Consider the following 16017-nt stretch of genomic DNA (forward strand, 5'->3'; position numbering starts at 1 on the left):
TAATGGTAGAGAGGGTATCTGTGTCCCGAATCCAAGCTGGGAGAGTTGGAAGTTCCATATACGAGGGACTTGAAAGCTGAAAGATCTGCCTTCTGTTCTACTTTTAAATACCACTTCTTTCTACCTCAAACAGTTATCTCTAACAAACAAAGGCAGCCTGTCAATCTCTCAATATGCAATAAAAAATTCTAAAAAGCAATATAGTTTATCCACTATGTGAAGTGAAGTGATATGTTTTTTATTGATTAGCATTCAAATATCTCAGTGAAGACAGAACAAAGATTTACCACAAAGCAAGAAAGCATGAGACAAGGCTAATCAAAAGGTATTGGCTGAAGCATTTGCTTATTACGCCAACCCTTTTAACAAAAGATCTTTTAGCATGCAGCTCCTGTACACAGGGCTCGAAGCAAATAATAAAATTCAATTCAATTCAATTTCATTTATATAGCGCCAAATCACAACAAATGTCGCCTCAAGGCGCTTCATAGATACAGAGAAAAGCCCAACAATCATATGACCCCCTATGAGCAAGCACTTTGGCGACAGTGGGAAGGAAAAACTCCCTTTTAACAGGAAGAAACCTCCGGCAGAACCAGGCTCAGGGAGGGGCGGCCATCTGCTGCGACCGGTTGGAGTGAGAGAAGGCAAACAAAGCAAAAACAAAACAAACAAACAAACAAACAAGAAAAAAACAAAAAAACAAAAAACTTTCCACCTTAGTAAGTAACTACATCAAAGCAAAAGAATCAAGAGGTTTTTTTGTTTTTTGTTTTTGTTTTTTTTTTTGCTCTTTTCATTCTTGATATATATATTTTTCTAATACTCTATTTTTAAATATATTTTTAAACAAGGAAAATGAACTACACCTTTTTAAATCACTGTCATAACTATTCCACAGGTTAACTCCTCTAACAGAAACACATCTCTGCTTTATATTTGTCCTTATCTTGTTTTTTTTAAAGAAATCTGTTCCCCTTAAGTCATATTGACTCTCTCTGACTTTGAACAGCTTCTGAGTACTGGGGCAAAGCAAGTTATTTTGTGCTTTATACATTATCTGTGCCATTTTATATTCAACTAAATCATAAAATTTCAGGGTATTCAGATTAATAAACAAAATGTTAGTTGGTTCTATATAGTTTGATTGGTTTATAATTCTTATAGCTCTTTTTTGCAACTTGAAAATAGGAAGAGTGTTCGTTTTATATGCATTACCCCATATCTCCAGACAGTAAGTCATATATGGAAGCAACAGAGTACAATAGAGTGTGTATAATGATTTTTTGTTCAGGACATGCTTTGTTTTATAGAGAATAGCAATGGTTTTTGACATTTTTGTTTTCACATGGTTTATATGAGACTTCCAACTCAGCTTATCATCAATTATCACTCCAAGAAATTTATTTTCGTACACTCTTTCAATTTCAATTCCATTAACCCTGATTTTAGATACATTTTTCATTTGTCTAGTGCCAAAAATAATCAATTTTGTTTTCTTTATATTTAATGATAACTTATTTACATCAAACCAGTTTTTTAATATATTTAACTCCTTTTCCGCTGTAGTCAGAAGCTGTTCTAGGTTTTTACCTGAGCAATACAGAGTGGTATCATCAGCAAACAATACACATTTTAACAGTTTGGAAATGCTACATATGTCATTTATGTATAATATAAATAATTTAGGGCCCAGCACAGAGCCCTGAGGAACACCACAAGTTACCTTCAACTGCTTAGATTTTACATTATTGAATTCGACATATTGATATCTATCATCCAGGTAACTTTTCATCCACTTGTATGCTAACCCTCTTATGCCATATCTCTCTAGTTTATTCATTAATATAGAATGATCAATCGTATCAAACGCCTTTTTTAAGTCTATAAAAACACCAACAGTATATTCCTTATTATCTATAGCATTAGATATCCCTTCTACAAGTTCCATCACTGCCATCGAAGTGGACCTTTTCACTCTAAAGCCATATTGGTTATCACTTAGGAGATTATGCTTCTCAATATATTTATCAAGTCTATTAACAAATAACTTTTCTAAAATTTTTGAGAACTGTGGGAGCAGTGATATTGGCCTATAATTGGTAAACTGACTTCTCTCTCCGTTTTTATGGATTGGAATAACTTTTGCTATTTTCATTTGTGAGGGAAATACACCAGTTTGAAAGGACAGATTACAAATGTATGCGAAAGGTTGCACTATATATTCTATAACACTTTTAACTAATATCATGTCAATACCAAAACAGTCAGTGGACTTTTTATTTTTAAATGTCTTCACAATGTTAATTATTTCTCTATGAGTTACAGCACCAATAAACATGGAGGACACATTCTGAGTAATATGTTTATTTAGGTCGTTATTATTTCTTGACTCTGGAATTTCTTTTGCTAAATTAAAGCCAACATTTACAAAGAAATCATTAAATTCATTTGCAATGTCTTTAGTTTTATCAAGCACAATATCTTTATCGTTTTTATAATAATCTGGATAATTCTTATTTTTTGAGCCCTTTTTGATTATACTATTTAATATCCTCCATGTTTCTTGTGTGTTACTTCTACTTTGCTCCAATAATTTGTGGTAATATTCTTTCTTACTTGTTCTTATAATATTTACTAATCTATTTTTATATAACTTGTACTTTATTTCAGCATCTTTTGTCCTCTGTTTTATGAATCTCTTATATAGATTATTTTTCTTTTTACATGCATCTTCTATCCCCTTTGTGATCCATGGCTTATTTGATCTGTGATGCTTTCTAGTGATTTTCATTAAAGGACAATGTTTTTCATATAGTGAAATTACAGTTGATAAGAATGCATCATATGCACTATTTGAATCTTCATTTGCAAAAACCTCATTCCAATTGTGTTCCTTTAAGTCCACCTGGAGGGCAGCAATGGCTCTTGTTGTTCTAAGTCGTATCATATCAAATATTTGATTCTTTTGTTTAGTTTTAATCCCAAAATAATTTTGAAAAATTGCAAAAACAGGAAGATGATCGCTTATATCAGTTATAAGAAGTCCACCTACTATTTCATGGTCAATTTTATTTGTGAATATATTATCTATCAATGTAGCTGTATCAATTGTTATTCTACTTGGTTTTATAATTACAGGGAAAAGGGAGTTACTATACATTGTATTTATGAAATCTGTTGTTTTCTGATGTCCATTTGGGTTTAGCAAATCTATATTAAAATCACCACAAATTATTTGCACTTTTTTATCATTTAGGTTGCTAAACATAGCAGCAAGTTTTTCATTGAATGTCTCAAGGCATGAACCTGGTGTCCTATAGATGCAACTTATAATTATATTGTTAGCTTTTTCAACATGGATTTCAATAGTGACACATTCCAATACGTTATCTATGGTGCTTGACATACATTCAATCAGACTACATTTCAAAACTTTATCTACATATAAGGCAACACCGCCTCCTTTTTTATTCACCCTGTTCATTGTAAATAATTCGTATCCTTCCAGTCCCATTTCACTAATTTTCTCATTATCGAGCATGTGAATTGTTTACAGATCTTGCTTAGTTGCAGATGACACTGGATAAATGGTATTTAAATCCATATCAGTGTTACAGCATTATAAGAAAGAAAGAAAGGAAGAAACGTTTTTGTCTTTTAAAACTGATCATTTTCCTTTATTAGTTTCATGTTTCTTTTCTGGCAATTATCCATTTTTTCCTCTCTCCTCCTTTCCCACCCTTATTCATTATCTGGACATATAAAAAGGTTCTGTTTTAAATATCAGACACCGAGCAGTACTCAGACTTGTACAGCGTTAATTACAGTAGCTGTGGATTAACAACTTACCGTGCTGGGAATTTAAACTGAATTAAAAGCAGGAACAAGGCTGATAAATTGCACAGTCAAAACAACCATTTGTATGACTAGATGGTTCACAACTAGCTAACTGCTTTGACAGGTTACTATTTTTGATAAAGACCTGACCCGGTCCCAGACAAAGGGTTTGTTTTCTTTATTTTTAGTTGGTAAGCTGACAGTCGTGCCGAGTTTATAAAAATGCGGCAGTGCACACATGAGGTTGCAATGCTGTAAACAAAAAAAGCGATTCAATAATTTGAGTCATGACTCATTTCATATATTTGTTCCTAACATTTTCTCAAGATTACCAGTCTTATGCAAGAATTAGTCACATACAAAATTGCAAACACCAGAGTCATTTGGATTGCACATGAAACAGTTTTTAATTTTTATTCTATCTTTATTGCACTAAGTCAATTTAATATCCATATGTAAGTGTTGGCAATGGTTGAGTGAAATCATTCCAACACGTTGGTGTCATGTATGCTGCTGTTAGTCTGTCAGCTCTCTCCCTTTAAAGAGGTCATGAGCCACGTGTGAGAAAGGCCAGCAGCCGGACAATGTCCTGAAATGACTCTCTGGCATTTTCGAGTTTCAACAGTTCCCATGTGAAAACATCTCTGGAGTAATGGAGATGTTCATGACGCTGAAAACTATTCACCTTAAAATGTTTAAATGAAAAAAATAATGTGTACACTTTCTGATGAAAATTGTAGAGCTGTACTATATACTCCATTGTCACATGAAGAGAGAACACAACCGACTAAGACATTTTATATCTATAGACACTGTTGTCCCCTGTTAACTCCTTGTTAAATGGTAAATGGTAAAAGGCCTGTATTTGTATAGCGCTTTACTTAGTCCCTAGGGACCCCAAAGCGCTTTACACTTCATTCAGTCATCCACCCATTCACACACACTGGTGATGGCAAGCTACGTGTTAAGTAAAAACATTTGCAGAAACTGGTATATCCCACCTTTCATTTCAGTTTAATTTATATAGTGCCAAATCACAACAACAGGCGCCTCAAGGTGCTTTATATTGTAAGGTAAAAACCCTACAATAATACAGAGAAAACCCAGACAATCAAACAACCACCAATGAGTAAGCACTTGGCGAGAGTGGGAAAGAAAAACGCCCTTTTAACAAGAAGAAAACTCCAACAGAACAAGCCTCAGAGCGGGCTGATCTGATGTGACTGGCTGGGAGGGTCCCAGCTATTATAAGGTGAGAGACGGGGTACACCCTGGACTGGTCACAGGGCTAACACAGAGACACACAACCGTTCACATCGCATTCACATCTATAGGCAATTTAGAAACACAATTTAGAAGCCAGAGTACTCGGAGGAGACCCGGTGGATATTAAAATGGTTTTCTGAACAGCAACAAAGTCAAGTACAAGATGAGGAATACTGTTACACATGAACCTTGCTTGCCCTGTATGAAAAAAAATTCCCCTTTATTAAATATTTAACATGCATAACTAGGAGAACTTGTCAGTAAGCATGCAGTGCATTTGGCTATTTTATGGTGCCTTGCATCATATCTCCTTGAATGAGTGACTATGAATCTAATTCCCCCTTAATAAAAACTGGATACTAATGAATCATACGGCTTTGGTGGTGAATGCTAATCTGGTCTTCATTCATTCACAGAGAAAAAGCTACAGATTCCAAAATCCACTTCTAAAGAATCCAAAAAAGGGTTGTACAAAAGGACAAAGGTCTTAACAGGGAGGAGGGTCTGAAAGTGCAGTTTTTGTTTGTGAATGTCTGCATAATTTGTAGCTACAGAGATCTCCTCCTATTCTCATTCTAATTGGAGCTGCACCCTCTCCCATGGCAGCTCTGGTTCCCAGAGTGAAGACCCAAGCCTCCCAGACTCTCACTCAGGCACACAGCCACCCAGACAGCCAGGCTGAGAGAGAGCGATGGAGGGAGGAGTCTAGTAGTGGAGCTCTATCCCCTGACAGGGTCTGCTGTGGTAGAGCAACAGAGAGAGAGCGAGCGAGAGAGAGAGAGAGAGCGGGCAAGTGAGGGCTGAAGGCACTCAGAATGGATGGGCAAAGAGAAACCGTGCGAGCGACAGAGGCAGAGTGAGCGAGTGTGTATTCTCAGAGTCAGCGGCGAAGACACAGAAAGTCTACAAGCTCACACCACAAAGAGAGCGCGCAAAGGCAGAGCTGACAACCGGCTACACTCAAGAGTGACACACAGAGGGAAAAGACACAGAGAGACAGGAGAGGGAGAGAGAAGAAGAAGGACCAGAAGAAGAGGAAGACAGAAGACAGACAACCAGCTTTCCTCTGGTAAAACAAGACACCACTGAGGGACTGTAGCATCCCCCCACCCACCCCCCAGCAGCACAGAGGAGCACTGTCTCATCTCGTGCATGTGTTTGTGCCTGCCAACTTCAATTTCACACTCGCCTACTGTTTTTTGTAGGTTTTGCCCCTCTCCACTCCGCAGTCATGATCCTCTGGGTCCTTCTGCTGCTCCCGTGGATCTCCGGACATGGTAAGTTTTTTTTTTTTTTTTCACGTTAAAGTTGCTAATTCATCACATCTCTCGTTCTCATGATTGCTGTGTGTGTGTCTGTGTGCGACTGGCTGGCTGAGAACTGTGTCTCTATACCCATGTCTTGCTGCTGCGACGTCTTTCTTGCGCTTGTTGCTGTGCCATCTGCGTGCTTTTCTTTCTTCCTTTTTAAAAAACAAAAACTGTTTCTGATATAGCGCTCTCGTGTGCGTTGTGATGTCTGATGCAGAATGAGAAAGGAGAAAATTGAAAGCGAGAGAGAGAAAAAAGAAGAAGAAGGGGAAAAAAACAAAGTCTGTATGACTGTAGTGGAGGTTAAATTATGACTGTAGTGGAGGTTAAATTATGACTGTAGTGGAGGTTAAATAGTGCAGTTTTCACTTTTCTCCGTCAGTTGCTCATAGCTGTTCAGGCAAGACAAGTTAAATACTTCCTATGCGGGCTTGTTATTCCTGTCACACACGCAGACACACACAAACAAAGCCCCCTAAACCCAGTCCAGTTCAGTCGAGCGTTCACTCCTGAGTCACATTGTTTTGAACTGACAGCCCTTTCCACATTGACTTCAGCTAAAGGGAGGAGGGGGTCTTGGTGAAAAGAATGTAGAGAGAGAGGAAAGTTAACGGTAAAGTGCTTCAGAAGGCAGACCCATGTGGATAGCTTGGCAACCCCAGCCCTTTGGACAGTTTCTGCTGTTGTTATTTTTATTCCTAGACAGTCTGTTTGTGGACAGAATGAGGATGGATTAGTTGTTTCCCCTGCTTGCCACCAGGTGGTTGTCTTTGGAAAACAATAGAAGTGAGTAAAGTAGTGCACAAGTCTGACACTGTGTAACACCTCTGTGGCGCTGGGAGACGCAGAGACACACAGAGCTGAATCAGACAGTCAGAGTTCAGCTTGGAAGGTTTGCAGCATCATGCCTCCCCGTTAATGAGCGCGCTGGTTTATACTACAGGGGGCAAGAGCCAATAACTCACCACCTCTTTACAGTGGTTTGACCCCCGTCACATTGGGCTGTATTCTAAAGAGGCAGTGGCTGAACAAATGCCTGTCTGTGTGCCTTTAGCTGTTTCCCACGGGGAGTTGTAATTGTGACCTTTTTATTTTATTTTATTGTTTAAACCACAGCTCAGAAACTGCAAAAAACTCCAATACAAAAAAACAAAACAAAAAAAACCTGAGATCTCTGTTTGTTGACACATTGTGCGGAAACTGACAGCTCAAAGTTGGTAACATGCTGATAAAACAGCAGCTGTAAATGAAACTTGGTAAACAAGATCATTTTCTTCTGCACTGAATTCAGCTGTTTCACATTATGATTTATAGTCTATAGCATAGGGGGGCGAAAAAAATGCACTGCTCGTCAAACGCAGCAATTTGCTGTGATTATATTTCTTTTCAGCTGACTTATTTTTCATGTAGGGGCAAATAGAAAATAATGATATCATAACAGACCTATTTGAAACTGACTGATGGAGCAATTAAGCCCCCTCTCGGCTTCTCTCACACTTTAACAGGGGGTAGAGCTTTTGCAGATGAAGCGTCTTTATGGTTTGTGCTCTTCACGACAGCATATGTCTCGGGATACGGTAGCGCTAGTTGTGTAAATTGAAACAACGGGCAGTTGGAGCAGTGGAAGCGCTCTCTCTCTCTCTCTCTCTCTCTGTCTTTCTCTCTCTTGGCTTTGGGAATGGAAAGTTGTGGTCCATCAAACACCGTAGACGATGCTATTCCTGATTGTGCTGCTTTGCTGTATTCTTTTCCCCTGATTCCATAAGTGTTTCTGTGCCATCTGTGCTTATTGTGATGCAGAAATACATGATCGTTCATTAGTATCTCCCACTTTGTTATGCATCTGCTAAGTATTTTATCTGCAGTTGACTTAAGCAGTATATTCTGACTGTACTTGATTTCCATGTCTGGTGTAGATAAAACTAAAGCTGTGGAAGACATTCAACACTGAACATTAGAAGATTTCATTTTGTTTTGTTCCTAAATCTCAACATTTTCATTCCCATCATCGCAGGTTTAGCCCCAGTTGTGGGGAACAACTAGCACCAAATCTCATATATACCAATTGGAATGAGACGATTGCTACAACTGGAATGAGATGGGATTGTGCATTTCAGCACAGTTGGCTATTACCATAATATAAAATACCACTTTCCCTGCCAGGTAAACGGGGGATAACAGCCTACCTTCTCTATTCATGCCTCTTGGGAGAAAAAAGTGCTTCCCTGAAGCTTACTGTTGTTGTACAAATTACGGCTCTGTTTATGTGTCGAGCCGGTGTCAGCAGAAAGCTGCGAAAAACAATCTTGTTTTTATGAACATGGGGGACAGTGGGGAGTTGTGGCCATTGCAGGCATACACTTCGACGCAGCTATCCTGTGAGACAGCGAGAAAGAGAGCAAGAGAGAGAGAGGAGTCAGTCCAAAACGAGTGGCGCTGAGCAGTTTTTCCTTTCTCTCTCTCTCTCTCTCTCTCTCAACTTTGAGAAGTAAATGGTCCAAAGCGAACAAGACGGAGAGGGGGAGAATAAGGAGAGAGGGAAAGCTGTTGTGAGCTGCTCTCATTCCTGACTGCACTGTTATCGCATCTAGGGCACCTTTTCTTTCGCTGTCACCTCTTCAGCCAGTGACAGATGACATAGCTCCAGTCAGAAATCTGGGAGACAGTCTCCAGGAACACATTCACCTCAGGCCAAACTCTTCCAGGCCCTAGTCCATCCCTTCATACCACCTCCCCGCTCCTCATTTCTCCTGCCGTCTAAACCACCGTATAGCATCTCTCACATTCTTCAGCCTGTTTGCGATTTCACTCCTCACCTTGCAGTGGCACATTTCCCTGTCATGTACTCACCGAGTGTCCTTCTTTGACTCCTTGTTTTTATTTGAATTTTTTCCCTCTTACTTTGGGTGATTGATTGTCTGTGTAGGGCAAAAGCTGAATATGTTGGAAAGGGGCAGTTCCTCCTAATGAATGTGCTAGACTCTGAAAAAAATGACCAAAATGACCAAAATGACCAAAATGACCAAAAGAAAAACTAAACATGTGCTAAGTGTACAGCCTTTTTTTTTAATCCCTCTCATTGCCTGTATTTCCTTGCCCTTTTTCATGTAATTTCCTTTCTCTTCACAATGTGACATCAACATACAAAGTGTCTAATCTTTTGTCTTCTGTTAGGGTATCTTTAATGTGGGTTTTAGCCACTAGGGGTGTTGCTGCTGCACAGGAATGAAAATCCCAATCTTAAAATCTCCTTAAAATCTGCTGCCCACCCCCGTCACCTTCATTATCTCCCACCACTTAAATATATGTGGTGTCGGAACTCCTGATTTTGCCACCAAGCCAGACTAAGCCGTTTCTTAGTCCTGGAAAGCACGTCTTAGTACCCCCCCCCCCCCCCCCCAAACAGCCCTTTTTCATTTACTACTGTCTATTAACTGCTGTCTGACGACTCTAAATCCGCTTTTCATGGGCGGCAGGCTTTGATACATATTTCTCCACCAAAGTATAATTAAATGTCTTTTCTATGTCATGTTTGGATATGTGGATTTTTTATAGATGGGAAATCACTCTTGCTTCTTCAGAGAGGGGAGGGAAAGAGGGGAAGAAATACAGCTCATGACTCTGCACAACACTACTCAAACAGAAATACCAATTTTCAGCCTCATTATTATGAATAGTTATTTGTAAGCAACACACTCTGCTGTCTAATGCATGGATTATGACTATAATAACTCAGAGGTAATTAATTATTTTACCCCAGTTCTATTGGAATGCTAAAAACGGTGTAAATTTTCCAACATGCTGTTCTAGAAGTCATATGTTCAGTGGAAATATAACAAGAGTCCCCTGTACTGGTCGTGAGCATTGTCTGTATTTTGAAACGGTACAGGATTACTAAAATGCATGGTACGAGTCGCAAGCACGTCCTTGCCTTGTCCAGGTCATATGACTTTTCCACTAACCGTGACAGTCATGTAGTGAGTGACGGATGATGTCACCAGTTCATGATGGAGCCCAGTGGCATGCAGTCTGTTGCCTTGTTTGTGTTGCATGTCCCATTAAGGCTAGCCAGCTTAAGTCACCTCATCCACTGTGACTCCTGCTCATTTCTATGCCACGATAGATTAAGCCCACTGTAATCCCTCTGAGCCGAGTGCCCTGTTGGATATTTATGGTAATAAGTAAACATATGAATAAATAATCTAAGAGGCTGCTGCTGGACAGCTGGAAATTGTAATGCCTCAATGTTAGGAATTACTTTTGGCATTAAAGAGAGATGCTATTTCTAAGAAAGAAAGAAGGAAAAAAGATTAAAAACAGAGTTTTGTTGATTGTTGTTCGAATGGAGAAATGAAAAAAATGTATTAAGATAATATTATATTGACATACATGTTTACAAATATTAAAATGTGAAACCTAAGTGTCGTTTATCCAGTGACTATGGTCTGGATGAAAACCTCATTTTCAGTCTGCCAGGATTCAGGTCAGCCAGGGAAGGGAAAATGATTAGTTCAGAGTCTTCTTGGAAAACCAGGCAATGATCTGCTCCTCTCATGCCATCAGTCAGTCTGTCAACAAAATCAAGCTGTTTACTGTTGGGCCTCATTATCTATCTAGACGCTCTTCCCAGTTTTCTTTAGTACCAACCAATCAAAACCCCAAGGCCCTCATCTCCTCTCTTTCCGAGTCTCTGCTGCTGGATCCCATTCCTCTGGGATGAATTTATCCAGATTGGAGCACTCAGCAAAAGGGCATTATCCCGGATTACATGTCTGTTGGGCGGCAGTGTTAAGTAATTCAACCAGATGCTGTTGTGATCGCTGGGTCACCTGTGAAGTCAGGGTTAGCAGCTGCACTTCTTCACTCTGCTCTTTCTTGTCATGTCTCCGTCCCTCTGAGACTTTATCCTCGGAGAACAGGGAAGTTTTTTTAAATAGACCAGTGCAATAATACCACAATATCGATACTTCACTAATGCTGAAGAAGCATGTGGAAGCCCTCTCTAACCCCAGTCAGGATTTTATTTGGTGACAGATTATGGGTTGGATTACCGGCTTCTAAATTGCAGTTTAATGCACAGGAAACAACAGGCTATGTTTTTTTTTTTTTTTAAAGGCGGCTCTACAGGACTGTGTGTTCAGATGTGGGGGTGCTGTATATAGAGCACTGCTGGATCATACTGTGTTATCTTTCCTTGGAGAGGGTAAACATTGGCATATCTGGGCCTCAAGAAATATATTGATGGGTTTAACATGACTGTATCCTTCCTCCTTTAATCCGGGTCTTTCCCAGCTGTGGTTTTGATATATTTTTAACTTGCTGCTAGGATCTGTAATTGCTTGCGGAACATAGCTGTTGATAGCTAGATGGGTTCAGACAATGTAGGGATTAGCAGTTTGTTCCTAACTTGTCAGCATACTGCTTTGCAGACCTGAGGCAAGAATAAGTCTTTTGTTTAAAACATTCCCACACAGCGACTGCCTGTGATTAGTGTTTATTTTGGCCTACATTTAACCTTAATATATAATTCACAGTCAATTATGTTTTCTTCTCATCTTGTTTCTGCAGATTTACGCTACAAATTTCATTTGAGAAAAAAAATCGATCATCTCACTCATAACGTGAGCACAAAGAATATATGTATGTATGCATTTTAAAAATCTCAACATTAGCATGCCTGGGATTAAACCACTGAGCATGACTTAATAGATAAGAAAAGACCACAAGGCTTTGAGATTATTATTTAGTCATTTTTCAGATCATCCTTTTGTTCTCACAGACATCCACTTGTAGAAAGGAGTTTGATCAAACAACACATTGAGTTAAACCTGCGTCCAGTACATTAGTAATAAGAAATTATTAGCTCAATCTTGTCATTTTTTTACTGGCAACTGAGCAGTTTAGTTAGTTCACAGTTAGTTTGCAACATCAACAAAGTGCATGCATTGTTGTCTCTGTTGCAGTTTGAATCTGAAGAAAATGACAGATTGCTGCTTTGATATTATGATCAGGTGGGCACAGGATTGGATTTTGCTAAAAATCCGAGCATTCCTCATTTTGAGAGTTAGTCACACAAGATTATTTTTTAATCTTGACTGTCTTGTCCTAACATTTCTGGCTCATTTTTCCTTAGGGCGGTGCTATCTCTGCAAATCGTCACCTCCAAGTTTAATTAAATTGCATGCAAGCATGATGCAGCACCGTACCTGTGTTGTTTTACTGCTCAGGGAATTTGTTAGCAAACCAGCCTAGCAATACATCGATTTTATGGTGAAAGGCTGTGCTTGGAAGGGGCCCCGAAGATGCATGTGACGCTTCAGCACAGCAGTCACTTGAGGAATTGGGTTGCTGATCCGATAACAACTTCCTAGTGTTTGGCTGGAAGTTTCTGGGACAGCCCAATATTACACTCGGGTGAACTCGCCCTCCTCCCCTCTCTCCCGTTTGTTCCCTATCTCTTTCTCCTTGTAGTCGTTCCGACATTCTCATGCCAAAGATGCATAACAATGGACGCAAGGAAAAGGTTTTCATACCTTTAGCAGCACAAACTTCACATGCATTCTGTGTCCGCCTGTGTATACATGTGAGTACATCAGCGCACTTTTACTGTGCTCCTGCAATTACAGCTGCAAGCCCTGAATGGCAATATAAATGCAAATCAGCCTTTTAACGTGTACAGGCTCTATCTAAGGAAGAGAGAAGCTTCTCACCTGTGGGTGAATGTTGATGTCGATGTGTCTGCCTGGCATTATAACTGCTGCGCATGTTTTAAAAACTAGCAATGGATAGTAATGTATAGTACTTTAATTTGTAAGTAAACCTTGAGGCTGTTGTAGGTGTCTGGACCCCAATATAATAAAGAACACTCACAGGAACTGCTGTAAAGCATCATTGTGTGGGACAGCCTCCGTAGTGAGATGCCTTCCCTGCTTGTGTGCTTCCATTTTCGTAGATACATCTAAATTGTGCTTAACGTTGCTAAATGGATGAGCACAGTGGCTTCTATTTATTAAACGGGGTTGGAAAACAGTTCTCTCTGTGGTACCAGGCACCAGTGGTGAGAGGCATGGCTTTTTGAAAAGCTATTTGATCTGCCACTGATACCAAAAGATGTTTTATTCAGCAAAGCATTGCTCACACAATAGCAGCACAAACTTGCTCTTGAGCCAAGCCAAACTTTTGAAATCTACTAGTGGGTGTTGGGGCCTAGGAGTGGGGTGGGGTGGGTGCATGTTTAATGCTGGCACCCACCCCAATACTTTCATACATGATGTAGATGAGCTTTTTTTTTCTTTTTTTCTTTTTTAACCAGATGCCAAATGGGGCTTTGAGCCACCTGCCTGTCCCACTAAAACAATTAAGCAATTGGGAAGAAAGGACTGTTCGCTAGTGGGGATCTCGGTGTTAGCATACCCTCCCTTTTCCCAAACTCTTTTCGAACCCCTCGGTGTTGGCACTGTGCCATCTTCTTTCTTTTCTATTTATCTTTTGGTTTCTGTGAAAGCAAGAGCAGTTGACGACAGCCTGTGTGTGTGTGAGAGAGTTTTTGAGATGGTAAAACACCATCCTCAGTTGGTCTCATGAGACACTTTTATGAAGTGCAACTTTTGTGATTGCGCATTTATAAAGCAAATATGTCAAATTTAAATATAGCCCTCATCCATTTGGGGGCTATATTGGACCCTATGACCCTATGCAGCAATACGTTGCTTCAGGTTCTCCTCCCATGCTTATACATGGGAAAGGTTTGCGTGTAAAGGCACCGCGCAACGCTGTGTTACGGTGGTGACCCTTAAACTTGAATTTGTATCTGAGATCATGGGGTTCAGTGTAGTGCTGCTCCTCTGTAATGAAAATCACAAATGTGCTGATGTGGTCAAAAAAAATATGCAACATTATGTGGAATCCCAATGAGACCTTTTGATTGCACCTTAAACAGTGGTTTACACATCAAAGCTTCATCTGTCATAATACTCATATGCAAACACACTAAAGCATATATTTCGTTACCTCATTTGCATTATCTGGCTGGCTGAGCACAATAATAGTTAAGAAAACCTTGAGTGTTAAGGACTGACCAGTATTTGTAGATTTCATTTAATGCTACTTTATAAATAAAGGTTTGTATTGATCCTCAAATATTAATATATCCTAATATAAAGAAAACAAGCAAAAACGCCTCTATTGATTTTAGCCTGTGCCTTTGTTGTTTTCTTTTTACATGGCACTGCTAGGATTCACTCTGCCCACTTTAATACTAGTCCTATTTTTATACGCGGCAATAATTTGGTGTCACAGACAGGATCAGCTAAAGGCAATCCTTATATATTTTCCTCTGCTGTGGGTCTCTGCGACCGCACACCTCTTAAGGCCTTTGCTCCTCTTCTGTCTTAAGTCCTTTCTCTTTCTGCTGGGTTCTTTGAGTGGATGACAGAAACCTGATAGAGTAAACAAAGTGAATTAAAGTATAATTAATTTTTAGTGGCCACTCCAATATTCACTTTGCTGATTTGGAGGTTGAAGAGCTCTTGTCGCACTCTCTGATTTTTATTTTATTTTATCAAGTGCAATTTAATATTGTGGAGGCTGGCCTGGGCAATGAAAAAAAAAATGCTAATGCACATTGGGGAGTTTAAATGATTTGCTATCCTTTCAAATCTGTTGGCAGGGGTTTCAATCTGGCTGGCGTCCTGGGGGAATTCACAGTGGTCATTGCTCAATCCCTGGGGGACATTAGCGCAAATCACAAAGGAGCACAGAAGTCATTTCAGTTTTCCACTTTCCTTTGGCCAATGCCCAATGCTAAATGGCAAAGGACTGGCTCACAGTACTGGGAACGGCAAATGCTTTCCCTCTCTCTATATCTAACCTTTTAAACCTGATTTAATCAAATCAAAATACCACAGTGCAGCTCCATTTAAGACAACCTGAAGACAAACAGTTGAAAAGGTACCATAAGGCCTTGGCGTGAACCAAGGGCAAGGCCATCCATTATTTCCTGTGCAACCAAGAGCACAGGGACACGGGAAATGCCTTGCGGTGCATGATGATGGACAGACTCCACATCATAGATTGGATTAGAGTGGCAAGAGAGAGAGCCCTAAAAGCTGTGGCAGTTTATTGAAGCCTTATCTAAAGCGATAATGTTACTACAGAAAGGCCCATGTAATGACGGATGAGTGGACAGCACCCTGTAAAGAACTGACATCAGGCAAGATAGTTATGGCAAATAGGCAAGTCCACTATGGTCAACTCATCTTCCTTTAAAAGCAGGAAATAGGACTAGCGGATAGTCACTATAAAATGGACTGTCAGTTGCTGGCGCCCTGGTTACCCTACAGTGTCATCATCACAGGTGTATCCAGTTTAGAGAGGTACAGTGCTCAGGTCTGCTGCAATTTAGATCCCATTACATCACTGATAACCACGAGGCATCTGGGGGGAAAAGTGTTATTGCAAAGATTTGTAGAATCCCTGAAGGCAGTGTTTGGTTTCATGATATATGAAATCTACATTTCAAAATTCCTTGTCTTTACCCGTAACAGTACTTTTCAAACATGCTGTGGAGTGTTGGTGAAGTGGTAAAGTTGTACTTAGGTGA

General features: G+C 39.7%; 1 protein-coding gene across 8 annotated transcripts in view; it reads left to right on the plus strand.

The window, feature by feature from the left end:
- The first annotated feature begins 5774 nt into the window (after positions 1–5774).
- kirrel3b (kirre like nephrin family adhesion molecule 3b) overlaps positions 5775–16017 on the plus strand; it is a 170046-nt gene continuing 159803 nt past the window's right edge. For 2 of the 8 annotated variants that reach the window (XM_085130702.1, XM_085130700.1), the window contains exons 1-2: positions 5777–6175; positions 6312–6383. In XM_085130702.1, coding sequence (XP_084986828.1) covers positions 5926–6175; positions 6312–6383 — 322 coding nt within the window. In that variant the 5' untranslated portion in view covers positions 5777–5925. Of the gene's footprint in view, positions 6176–6311; positions 6384–16017 lie in introns of all 8 variants that reach the window. The other 6 variants (XM_085130703.1, XM_085130699.1, XM_085130697.1 and 3 more) reach the window with 5 other exon arrangements.

This window comes from Neolamprologus multifasciatus, chromosome 14, assembly GCF_963576455.1.
Source record: "Neolamprologus multifasciatus chromosome 14, fNeoMul1.2, whole genome shotgun sequence".
Taxonomy (NCBI): domain Eukaryota; kingdom Metazoa; phylum Chordata; class Actinopteri; order Cichliformes; family Cichlidae; genus Neolamprologus; species Neolamprologus multifasciatus.